The sequence below is a fragment of the Mus caroli genome, unplaced genomic scaffold (genome assembly GCF_978045245.1).
Source record: "Mus caroli unplaced genomic scaffold, Mus_caroli_1 scaffold_11, whole genome shotgun sequence".
Lineage (NCBI taxonomy): Eukaryota > Metazoa > Chordata > Mammalia > Rodentia > Muridae > Mus > Mus caroli.
The window spans coordinates 120551413-120564147 of NW_028227266.1; the positions used below are offsets into that span (position 1 = coordinate 120551413).

At 53.4% G+C, this 12735-nt stretch overlaps 1 protein-coding gene across 2 annotated transcripts in view; it reads left to right on the top strand.

Annotated features, from left to right (window-relative positions):
* The first annotated feature begins 1098 nt into the window (after nt 1–1098).
* The window catches only part of Vipr1 (vasoactive intestinal peptide receptor 1), a 30175-nt gene continuing 18538 nt past the window's right edge, over nt 1099–12735 (top strand). Inside the window, exons 1-2 of one of the 2 annotated variants that reach the window (XM_029481856.2) lie at nt 1099–1304; nt 12091–12196. In XM_029481856.2, the coding sequence (XP_029337716.1) occupies nt 1227–1304; nt 12091–12196 (184 nt within the window). In that variant the 5' untranslated portion in view covers nt 1099–1226. The remainder of the gene's footprint in view (nt 1305–12090; nt 12197–12735) is intronic. The other variant, XM_021172689.2, reaches the window with a different exon arrangement.

A 12735-nucleotide genomic window follows, 5' to 3' on the forward strand; every position in this document is an offset into this window, starting at 1 on the left:
CTGTAACCGACCTCAAGGCCACGCCCACAGCGTTAGTTTCCCACGTTGCAGGTTGGGAAGGCTGGAGAGTCCTCGGGAAATTCCCGCGCTCCTGCTGGCCAGAAAGCGCCTGGAGAGCGACTTCCTTCAAATGGATCGCACACCCTACTTCGCGCAGGGACACACGGCCCTCTGCAACTCCGCCCCTCCTCCCACCTTCTATCCCACCGCGCCATCAGCCCCCCACATCACCTTCTCACCATGATCACTTGAGCTCTTGGAAAGACATCTGCACGGGTTCCCTAAGAAGTAGCGCAAAGGGCTCTGAGTCGGTAACCCCGCGCCCCACGCTAGCACCGAATAATCCGAGCCCTAAAGACAAGCTTCTGAGGGAGAGCAGCCTCAGATCACCCGCTACCAGCCCGCCCGATCTTGGAGACACAGCGCGGGACACTGGCACCCTGGTCCTAGTCCCTGGGGACTCCGGGAAGAACGGTCTGTGGGCAGTCTGGGCCCAAGAAAGGGTACAGGCTTCTTCGGTCCCCGCGCGGGGGCGCTGGAACATTGACTTCTCGTCCCTCACGAGCTGCGCGGGCCGAGACGTGTCCAGCTCTGAGTGCACCCTGCCCTGGGCGGCCAAGAGGAACCCCCAGTTAGGACTCCCCGACCCCGGCTGCGCCCCCTCGGCTTCTCCCTCGTCGCAGATGGTTCCAACAGCGTGATCCGCTGGACCCCATCGGAGGCCAGCCTTCAGCCCTGGAAAGCTGTGGCCCTTCTCGTCCAAGAATTTGGGCTGCAAGCCGACGTGGAAACCGGGGAGCCGGCCGCTAAACTCCCTGGAGCCGAAGACTGGAGGAGCTCACTGCCAGGGGCCGAGGGCGCGGCTGGGGTTGAGAGAGAAAAGTGCGGGCGCGGGGAACGCTGGGCGGTGTTGAGCCCAGCGTCCCCGCATTGGAGCCGAGAGGACGCTCGCTAGCTAGCAGCTCCCGACGACGCGCACCTCTAGCGGGACTCTGTGCTCACGCCCCCGGGGGCCCCGGCTCCGCCCCCTACCTGCGCCGAGGCACCGCCTCCGCCGTGCCATTGGCTAACCCCGCCGCCCGTCAGACGAGCCCCCGCCGCCCTCCCCTAGCCTGGAGCTGCGCCTCTTAGCGCCCGGGCCGCTGGCCCGCGCCACTCTCCCGCGCCGCGTTAGCCACAGACCCCGTAGGCGCTCCCGGCTGCCTGCCGCGGGCTCAGGGCGGACCATGCGCCCTCCAAGCCTACCGCCTGCCCGCTGGCTCTGCGTGCTGGCAGGAGCCCTCGCCTGCGCCCTCGGACCCGCGGTGAGTGTGTGCCCCTCCACCCAGATCCCAGGGATGGGGGAACTGCGGGGGCAGCGTATCCGGGACCATCTGGCCATCGGGGGGCAGCAGGAGCGCGGTTCTTCTCTCTTCTGTAGCCCAGAGGCGTGGGAGCTCGGTAGCGGCGGGTCCCTCTTAGCTCAGCTTAGAGCGCTCACCGCGAGGTGATCCCAAGCAGCGATGAAGAGGTTGGGGGCGAGAGGAAGCCCCAGACTTGCCTTGCGATGAGTGCCTGTGGGGGTACGTGGGGAGGAGAACTGTGGGTGGCACGATCGAGTGAGATAGGAGATCCTGTAGACTGTCGGGTGGGAAGGAGGCTGTGTCTGATAGCCTCTCTGGGTATTTTGTGAACTTGTGCGATGAAGACAGCACAGCATCAGACCCAGAGAGCCTTAGTGCCTGTACCTTGGGGAGGGGTCCTTGGGGTCTGGTGAGAATTTCATTCTGTGCTCTTCATCCTCTAACTATAGGCTGATTGGTGGGCAGGTAAAGACATGTATTGGGAAAAGCAGGGGGGGGGGGCTTGCTCTACCTTAGACCTCGGCTTCCTCCCACACAGACGTGTGTAGGTGTGCTCCTGTGGCTGTGACAGACTCACCAGGGTCATGGGGCAGACACCTGGTCACCTCCTCTGAGACTAAGGAAGACCTCAAGACTCAGAGTCCCCCCTAAACCCATTTTACAGAAGGGCAAAATGAGGTCACAGGAGCCACACTGGTCCCTGCCAGCCACACTTGGACAGAGGTGATCTTCCCTTCCCTTTGCTCTAGGTCTGTGGAGCTGTTTCTTCAAGATTGTCTTTTCCTTAGTGGATTCTAGTCTGGAACAAGCGGGCTGCCTGGAGGAGGTGGGGAATCTTGGTCGGTTACCTTAGTGCAGTCTATCCCATGGTCCCTCCCTAATCACAACCTTTACCAGGGCAGGGATCAGGACATGAATCTGCTTCCTCCTAGCTGGTGTCTGGCACACCCTGCTCTGGGAAATCTCACCACCCCCAAACCCCTTCCGGAGAAAGTGCTACCCTCTGAGAATTGGACAGTGTTGCCCCCTTCCTCCTGTTTACAGCCCCTCCCCACACTCCAAGCTTCATCAGACTCTGGCCCTCAGTGTCACAGACCACACCAGCAACCCTCCAACTTCCCCAACTCTGTGTCCTGGCTACTCCATTTTGGATAAGCCAGGGGGTTTTGGACCACTGGAGGCCTCTGGCCCCAGGTACTGTCCATCTAGAAACAGATTGAGCCCAGTCCCTCCAATTCCATCTTCCTACTTCTTATTTGGAGGTGCCAACTCTAGCTCCCCCTCCAGGGAGCCTTCCCTGGTTGCCTCTGATCTTTCCACTCCAACCCCATCTTCAGTTCCACTAGCCTCCCAGCCTTGGTTACCCTCTTGGTCCACAAAATGAGGGGAAGGGACTTAGCCTGGACTGGAGGGGGACCCCAGCCCCTGCTCTTCTCTCCCTGGACTGGAGGGGGACCCCAACCCCTGCTCTTCTCTCTCTGGACTGGAGGGGGACCCCAGCCCCTGCTCTTCTCTCTCTGGACTGGAGGGGACCCCAGCTCCTGCTCTTCTCTCCCTGGACTGGAGGGGGACCCCAACCCCTGCTCTTCTCTCTCTGGACTGGAGGGGGACCCCAGCCCCTGCTCTTCTCTCTCTGGACTGGAGGGGACCCCAGCCCCTGCTCTTCTCTCTCTGAACTGGAGGGGGACCCCAGCCCCTGCTCTTCTCTCCCTGGACTGGAGGGGGACCCCAGCCCCTGCTCTTCTCTCCCTGGACTGGAGGGGGACCCCAGCCCCTGCTCTTCTCTCCCTGGACTGGAGGGGGACCCCAGCCCCTGCTCTTCTCTCTCTGGACTGGAGGGGGACCCCAGCCCCTGCTCTTCTCTCTCTGGACTGGAGGGGACCCCAGCTCCTGCTCTTCTCTCCCTGTCCTCAGTTGCTCCCTCCTGGAACGGACACCCAGCGTTCCTGCTGCAGCCGGACTTGGGGGGGCCATGTTATCAGAGTCATAAAATGGCAGCTGCAGAGTTCACAGTGAAGGCACCGAACCTTATCACTCTGTTTATGGGGCCCTGCCTTGGCCTAGGAAGGGAAATCTTTGAACAGAGAAGCCAAAAAAAAAAAAAAAAAAGGAAAGAAAACTTGCAGTGTCCCAGAGGAGGAAGTGAAGTGTATCCCAAGGCCTTCCATAGCTCCTCCCCCTGGGCAGCAGACAGGTGCCAGTGCCAGTGCCAGGCTGGTGGGGACACTCAGACTACAGACAGTCTGAGGCCCTACCTTGCAAGAGTCATGTCACAACCAGAACCTCAGAATCGACATGGGTCACAAACTCCTAGAACTGAGGGTCAGGCCTGCTGAGACAGGCACACAGGGAAACCCAGAGGAAGAAGCAGGACGATGTCTCGAGTTTGGCTCCACTGGCCAACCTTCAACTGCAAACTATGAAAGCAGATTTTGCTAGCTTGGTGTCTATCAGAACCTGGATGGCTAGAATAGAAGGCAAGGCTGGCCCCTCTGAGTGTTCCCCAGGCTGGTGGAGGCTACACCTCATCAGAGGAGTCCTTTCTAGACATTACTATCAGCCTTTCCAGGGTCTGCTCACTACTGCCCAGTCTTCTGGCCTCAGCAGACCATACTGTGACCTTTAGGAAACATGGTGGCTACTGAGCCAGAATACCTTCTGGAACAGAGAGATGACCTCAGTTATGTCTGCCCAGGACTCCCGGGGCACTCTGAAAGACTGAACTCTCTCTAGACTTGTATGCCTCTCCATCCTGGAGCCTGGAGACCTAGCCTCCTCTGAGGCTACTGTAGCTTTCGTGGGAGCCACAGCTTCGGACAACAGCCTTGGACACTGCCCCTCCCCACAGCCATGGCTAGTTGGCTTAGGAAAGAAACATCTTTAATATCGATAGAAGGACCCGGTTTCTTCATCTCTGAAGGGACACTCGAACCCTCGGCCCAGTGTGAGGGAGAATTGGGAAGGCAGGGTTGGGCTGGAACCCTGCTGAGGCCTGATCTTCTCCAGTCTCAAGTGAGACAGGGTTGGGTGTCCAGACAGGATCTTCATGGACTCTGAAGGAGACAATAGTGAATATGTCGGGTGGCTCATGTGACAGGTCATCTCTGCTCCTTGGTCCCAAGCTTGGACCTTTTATCTAGCCAGGGAAGGCACAATCCACGGAGTAGGTGAGGTGTCATGAAGTGTATTCAGGGTGTGACAAGGCCTCTCTGAGGAGAATAGTTGATGGGACATCTCCAAGTGAGAGCCGCTTTGGTGGCATCCAGCTGGTGTCACATCACCTGCCCAGGGCCTCTACCCAGCCACCCTCTCTACCCGGCCATCCTCCTGGCATTATCAACCCTCCACTTGGCCTCTTAGTTTGTGGAAGAGGGCTGGAGACTGGAGACAGACGTGAGCCTCACCCTTTTCTTAGTCTCCCAGACTTTGCCCGCCTCCCCAATTTGGATTCCCAACATGAAAATAAGAAAGTAGAAAGAATATTATGATAAAGCTGTGACTGGTGGCTCCTGCCTGCATTCTGGCACTGGTGGAGTGAATTCAAGGCCAACCTGGGCTCCTCAGTGATAAGTAAATAAATAAGAATCACATAATGAGGGATGGGAGAAATGGCCCTTGCAGGCGACCCACACAGGTACACTCCCCACCACCCATACTCAGCTCCAGGGCATCCTCCTGTGGCCTCCTTGGGCATCTGCAGGTATATGGTATACACACACGCACTAAGATGCACACACATGCACATAAAAAAATTTAAATCACTGTAAAAGGATAGTATAATGAACATACAGACATTTCCTGGGTTTGACATTGGATCATTTCAACGTTTAATGTTTACATCATTTGTTTACTTTGGCTAGAATATATTTGAGTCAATTAGAGGAACGTTGACCTTTAACTCCTTGGTTCAAAATGCACCTCAAAAATGCAAGACCACCTTCCTGTGTGCTGTGATATTCTGGTCACACCTAACACTAGTCTTCATTCCTATGTTTAAATGTTCTCCAGCCACACTTAAGCACCACAGGATGAGCAGTGACGTCCTCAGAGGGTTGTCTTATTGCCGTGACTCTTCTGTCTGACTGACTGGGTCAGATAGCCAGCTGGCCGGTATCTGGGGTGAGAGTGAGGCACGTTGGCAGTGAGTATTGGGCAGGGCTTCCCCAGGCAGGACCAGCCCTCTCTGCATTCTATCTTATGTGGCTCAAGAGTCTAAGATCCGCATCTCTCAGGAAGTGCCACCTCCTAGCTACCTTCAAAAACAAGTTCTTCCTGCATAGCAGGTCACTGGGGGAGGGGACGAGTCCACAGGCTGGCATCTGTAAATCGAAGAGTTGCAGCCTTGGGCTCCTTGGGTGGTTGCTGCGCAGCATTCTGCAGTGATAGATATCAATACTAGCAGCACCCACAGAAGGTCCCTCTTCTCCAGGGGTGCCCAGGATAACAGGAGCTGTAAATTGAACATGTACCCTGAAAGGTTTTCTGTCCCAGAGGAAACTTCCCTAGAAGTGTACTAAGATGGAGCAAGTAGGCTGAGATTCCATTGATTATCATAGCCCTTGAAAGTGTGTGCTGTTTGTCTGTCTGTGTGCCTCTGTGTGTACTGTTGTTATTATTGTTGTTAAACAGAGCTGGGCATGGCGACACACACATAACCTCAGGCCTGAGGAGGCTGAGGCAAGAGAATCAGAAGGCAGAGCTAAGCTCTGGATCCATAACCAGCCTCTGTCAAAAACCAATGAGAGACCATAGGTGGGACAGGGGGAGAGTTTAAAATGACCTGGGCATGGTGACACTCGCTTGTAATCTCAGCACTCAGGAGGCTGGGGCAGGAGGATTGCCAGAATGGTTTCCATTGTAAATAAGTGGCCATATGCATTCACAGAAAGGTTTGTGTAGGGGCATTCATTTTGTTTTCTTGGGTAAGTGCCTGGGCTGGCTAGCCAGATGTGCACCACTGTACGTGGCTTTTACCTGGGTGCTAAGGATCCGAACCCAGGTCCTCGTGCTTACTCAGCAAATACTTTACAGATGCAGGCATCTCTACAATCCCCTGGGACATTTTTTTAACTCCAAAATACAGCTCTGTAACCTGATTTCTCTGCTTTCCTCGCTTTGCACATGCACGCGAGCATGCGTGTGCAGGTGTACACACACACACCAGTTTGAGTTATACTTTTCTCACTCTGAGCCTGGATCTCAGGAGGAGCCATGGTTTACAAATTGTGGATTAGCAGAAAAGGGAGATTTGTGTTCTTGGGAAAGAGGCAGGAAAATACCAGGAAGGGAAAGGAAATCAGGCATGCTAGAGATGGAAGGAACAGGCGATCGAAACCTCTCCGTGTTTGGTCATGGTTGCCACTTGTCAGACTGTCTGCATATTTGAAAGGCATATGACAGGAACAAGCCTGGCCTGGCATGGGAACTGGGATAGAGCGTCTGTCATAACTGCTACCTGCTCACAGCATCCCCTACCATGAGGCATGGGTCCTCGGCATGGGAAACCAGACATGATAGGGTCATGCTGTTGGGGATCAGGTGCAGATGTACTTGGGTAAATCACCCAGTTGCCCATCCATGTAGTGGCCACCTGTCTGACCTAGAATCTGTGGTCCTTACAAGGCACTGCCACCTCTTCAAGGCTGCTTCTTCCTCAGGGGCCGTGGCTGTGCCCATGCTTACAAAGACTTGTTTTGTTTTGTTTTGTTTTGTTTTGTTTTGTTTTGTTTTGTTTTGTTTTTCTGAGACAGGGTTTCTCTCTGTAGCCCTGGCTGTCCTGGAACTCACTCTGTAGACCAGGCTGGCCTCAAACTCAGAAATCCGCCTGCCTCTGCCTCTCAAGTGCTGGGATTAAAGGCATGTGCCACTCACCACTGCCTGGCAAGACTTTTTTTTTTTTAATTAGGAAAACATACAGATCTAAAGTAGCAGCTCAGCAAATTGGTGTGTGTGTGTGTATGTGTGCTTGCATGCGCTTGTGTGCTTGTGTTGGTGGGACAGCCACACAGGTTAACTTACCACACCTTCCCACCTTTCTGCCAGGCCTTCTCATCCCTCAGCAAGAAGATGGGGTCTTTATTTAATCTTCAACAGAGCTTCTCCCTTCCTCCGGTCATCTGGGTCTCTCTGTGCTTATCATCATGTGGTCTTGGGTTTTGGGGGATGGAGGACATGTAAATGATAGCAGAATGTGTGATGGCTTCTACAATAGGAAGACATCAAATAGGATGAGGTTGTTCTACCAACTGCTGCCGATTCCCATCTCCTTTGAAGGCCCCAAATTCTATAACAGGTCCCAACTGCGCAAGTCATTCCTAGTGATTCTTAGAGTTTAGAATTCTTCAGCCAGCACACTTTCCCTGGATCGATCTACCTCATACTTCCTTCAGAAGCCATTTATCCCCCAAAAAACTCTCATGTCCTTGTATCCAACTACCTATAGTGTGACAGGTCTTTGCCAAGTGTCTGTCCCGTACCCTCATCCTTCTAGACCACATCTTTGAGGGTCCCCATAGCCCAGGAGTCAAAGCTCATACTTCAAAACTGACATTCTAGGCCCTTCCCAGGTCTAACCCAACTCATCTTCATGACTCCTCACCAGATATTCCTAGAACTCCTCGCCATATCTACCCAAGGCTTCCTGCAACCCAAATGTGGGGATTTCATGTCTGCCTGTCAGTGTGTACCCTGGGATGCTGACCACCCCTCTTGTCTGACTCTTTCCTCATTCTGTATAAACTCTCTCTGTGACCCACCATGATGCTCACTGTCTTCCTAGATCCCACCCTGGAGCTCATCCAGTGATCAGCAAGCTTGGCTGTATTTGGCCAAGGAATTTTCCAATATCCACTGTGTGTCTGAAGTCCAGAAGGATAATTAGGATGTTTAGAAAAAGGAAACAAATGGGAGAGGAAGTCCAAGGTCTGCCTGAATTCCTCAGTGATAAGGACCAGAGGGAACTGCCCTGGCTCTGTCCTCCCAAGGGCCATGGTTGACCAGATGGCCAAAGGCAAATCTCTGTCAAAGAATTGATGCTACACAGACTAGGTCAGAGACTTGGGTCCTATCTAGGGATATGTCTTACTGGGTGATCTTAGGTCCCTATCTGGGTCACTGTTTCCTCTACATTGCTCCAGACGGGGGGTGGGGGGGGGCAGCGGTATTTTACTCAACTAAATTTTGGCAAAGACAGTTTAACTACTGGATACCATTCCTCTTTGTGGTTCTCAGCTTTCCAGAATTCAGGATTACTCTGGGGACTCCTGGATCCGTGATCCCTGGAACTCTTGCTAAAAATAGAGGAAGAAACAGGAGGAATAGAGGAAGGAAGGAAGGAAGGAAGGGAGGGAGGGAGGGAGGGAGGGAGGGAGGGAGGAAGGAAGGAAGGAAGGAAGGAAGGAAGGAAGGAAGGAAGGAAGGAAGGAAGGAAAGAAGGGGAAGGGGAAGGGGAAGAAGGGGAAGGGGAAGGGGAAGGGGGGGAAGGGGAAGGGGAAGGGAAGGGAAGGGAAGGGAAGGGAGGAAAGAAAGAAGGAAGGAAGAAGGAAAGAATGAAGGAAGAAGGAAAGAAGACAAAACTGGGTGGCTAGCAGAAACTTTAACTCTCAATGCTGTGGAGTCAGAGATGGATGGATCCTTGGGGCTTGCAAGACTGCCAGCCCAGCCTGTTTGGCATGTTCTAGGCCAATGAAAGCCCCTGTCTCAAAAAATAAGGTAGATGATACCTGAAGAACAGTACCTAAAGCTAATCTCTGGTCTCTATATGCATAGTCACACATTTGCACACATACACACACATACACACACATGACACATATACATACATATATATATATATATATATACATACATACATACACATGTGTGTACATATACATGTATGTACATATAATGTATGTATATATGCATGTATGTGTTTATGTAGATACACATACATCTTTAGATGCTTAGAAAAAGAAAAAAATGGGAGAGAAGATCCAAGGTCTGAATGAATTCCTCAGTGGTAAGGGCCAGAGGGAGCTGCCCTGGCTCTGTTCTTCCATCTATGTATAGAATACCAGTCGGCAGTCTTTATGATCATTAAGACTTGATGGCTTAAGAGGGACCCTAAAGGCAAGGGGCATCCACTGTTCTGTACTCAGACTTCGAGAATGAACATGATGGGTTCCTGGGATAAGAAAATTAACTAGCTTGAGCTATAAACAAGGCTATTGGCTCGTGTTGTGGGAAGATCTGGTTTCAGACATGCCCTGCCTTCCCTCTCAGGCAGTTCTGGGTTTTCTCCGAGTCCATCCTGCCAACCCTCAGTGGCCTCATCTTCCTGTTCTTCATGTTTGTCAATAACATCACCACAGAAGCCTCAGCCTCTGATCCTTTGAGGTTTTTCCAATCCAGTGGGGGAGAATTAAACCTACTTGCCTAGTTTAATCCAAAGTCCCAGGCGTGCGAGCCTTCTGCCTCAGAGGAGCCTGGCTTGGGCTGGGTGCCAGGCACTGAGGCTGGGAATACTGACTGACTTAAGTCTTGGTCACACCAATCTTCTGCAAGAGGGTTCACCAAGAGCAGTGACAGAGTGGGGTGGGCAAGGGGGGAGGGTCCTTCCCAAATGAGAACCTAGCACCAGAGGAGAGGAAAGCTTTTTATGTGTGTCATGTGTACCGACATAGTTAGTGTTCACACAGCCCATCCTGCTTTAAAGCCACAGCATGATGTGACACAGGGTGACAATGCGAGGAGGACCCTGAGAGTCTGGGATGAGGTTGCAAATCTAAAGGCATCCAGCTGTTGGGAGACTGGTGCCCAGGAGCATGCCAAACAAGGTGGAATGGTGATGGACAGCGTTGGCTGGCCAGCCTGACTTCCTCTTTCAGAGGTCTCCCCAAACTATCCTACACCCCACACCTGGGGATGAGCTAGTCACAGATCCCCGAAGCCACACCGCTCCAAGTATTCTAACTGAAAAGGTGGAACGTGATCCCTAAGAGGATACAGAGGCACCGGGTCTCCTGCGAACTCTGCTTTCCAAGTCTTTCAGTGGTTCTGCTGAATGATGCTCTGTGACATCACCGCACTTTCTCTATGCCAAGTCGAAAAGGACTTAGCAGCAGCGCAGGTCTGGACTCCAGTTGGCTGGGTATCTGTGTTTGCCGTGTGACATCCAGGCCTGGACAAGTGATGTGTGGGTAGCAGAGATTCTCATGGATCTAGGCTAGGACAACCAGAGTGCTGGTTGAACCACTGGTGGCCTGGGAAATGGCAAGGCTCATGGGAACAGGAGACCTATTATGGTGGAAGGGACCTTTCTCTTGGTGGTGGAGAGCGCCCTGCTGCCTGGGTACAGGTCGGTCGGTCACTGGTGTTGACTCACATAGACCACTGGTCCAGTTCTATGTTCTTTGATATTGCCAGCCAGGAGGTCCCCTTAGAGGGAGGAAATACAGGGAAGGCCCATGTCTGTGTTGCTTCAGCAAGGCGTTGAGTTGGGATGTGGCGGCTGGGGGACTGAGGCTCATTTTCCAGGCAGAGACTGAGGCCCAGGTATGAACACTGCAAGGCGGACCCAGTTTCTAACCCTGAGATCTCTGGAGCTTTACCTAGGGTGCTGGTGGAGGCTGATGCTCGCCAATCCAGGCAGACATGAGGAAACTGGCAGAGGATTGCCAAGAATAGCAGCCACTTCCTAATGTCAGAGGCAGGCCGAAGCTGTCCCAGCCCAACTGCTCACTCACAGCACAGAGAGGCTTTTACCTTATTCCACACCCACAACCCCTCAAGGCTTGACATTTCCCCCTTGGTCTCAGACTCATATCTACCCCAGTGCCACTACTCAGATTCATATCTACCCCAGTGCCATGTCTTGTCATGATGTCTGCCCACCTCACCCTGCCTCTGGGTCAGGGCCTCTGGAGGTCAGGGGAGAATCATGGCTTCTCCATCATCCCCTCTCCCAACTTTTCAGAGACTCGGGAGGCTGCTTGTGGTCTGCAGATTTCTTGTGAGGCTCTGCTTACTTGCTTAAGCCTCCCTGGTCCTCATGGAATCCATTTTAGTTTTTATTTTTCTGTGGTGAAGGAGATGGTGAGGTCTGGCAAGAAGGATCAGGTATTGCTTTCCCATCTTCATGAGAGAGAATGAGCAGAGGCTCCTTCCATGAAGGAGGTGCTACAACCAGGCTCCTTTGTTCTGCCTGGGCTTGGCCCTAGGAGCCGGAGGCTGGCCCAACGTCCTATGATGGAATCACTAGCAAGGGCCCACCTATGCAGGGAGACTGAGGCAGGGCCAGAGCAGCAGAGCCCAGTGATCAGCTCAAGACCCTAGGGAAATGCTCTTTCCAGGGTCAGAATCCTTACCACGACTGCACTGCTTAGGAGCCAAGAGTCCTGAGAAGGCCCTCAAGGCAAAATCTGGGGTTCAGTGAGAATATCTGGGCCACACAGGTCAGGATCAGGGTGCTACCTGGGGCTGAGGTAGAGGTGCAGTATGGATTTGGGATGGTTCTCAGTCTGAGGTTTTTGTAGGGGATAATTTAGAAGTGGGGTAAGTGTTCATCTGGGCCTAGGATGGGTTATAGCCTGGGTTGGGGTTGGGGTTCAGTATGAGGCTAGGATGAAGACCTTGGCCGGAGTGGACATCTAGTGTGGAACTCAGATACCCAGGCTGAGAGCTGGATCAACTTTGACTGACCTAGCTTGGCCCCCTACTCCGAAAGCCTGTGGTTGAGGCTGACACCTTCTGTCTGCCTTGTCCTCAGGGCAGCCGGGCAGCCAGCCCACACCAGGAGTGTGAGTACCTGCAGATGATTGAGAAACAGCGCCAGCAGTGCCTGGAGGAGGCCCAGCTGGAGAATGAAACCACAGGTGAGTCGGGTGGGAGCGGAGGAGTCCCAAGTTCCCTCACGTCACGAGCCCAGTCCAAAGCATGTGGCTCCCACAATAGTCAGTCAGATGGGGATCAAGGGCACAGGTCCTAGCCCAGAGCTCTGGGCCTCCAACACAGCAGAAGGGCCACAAGGCCGCCACTCCTCCCACATCTGGGGAGTTCCCAGCTCTTATCTGGAAACTGCCTTTAAGGGTCTAGCCGTGGCTGCTGGGCTACCCAAGGAGGGAGGCAGAGGATACTCAATGGTAGGGGCTTTCCATGATGAGACGGGTGGTTTCCATGAGGCTCTCCCTCACCTACCATGGGGCACCCCAAATCAACCTCCTCAACCCCTGGCTTACCTAGAGCTTAGAAGAGATCCATTGTCAGGACCCCTGCAGCAGCCCATGAGCACAAATGAGAGCGAGCTCTGTCTACTTGACTTGGTTACTCAGGGTTGAGCAAATCTGAAAAGTGGTCAGGTATAGGGAAGCAGAGGAGTTAGGAGGATGGGAGGCTCAAGGCTCACTCACTGTAT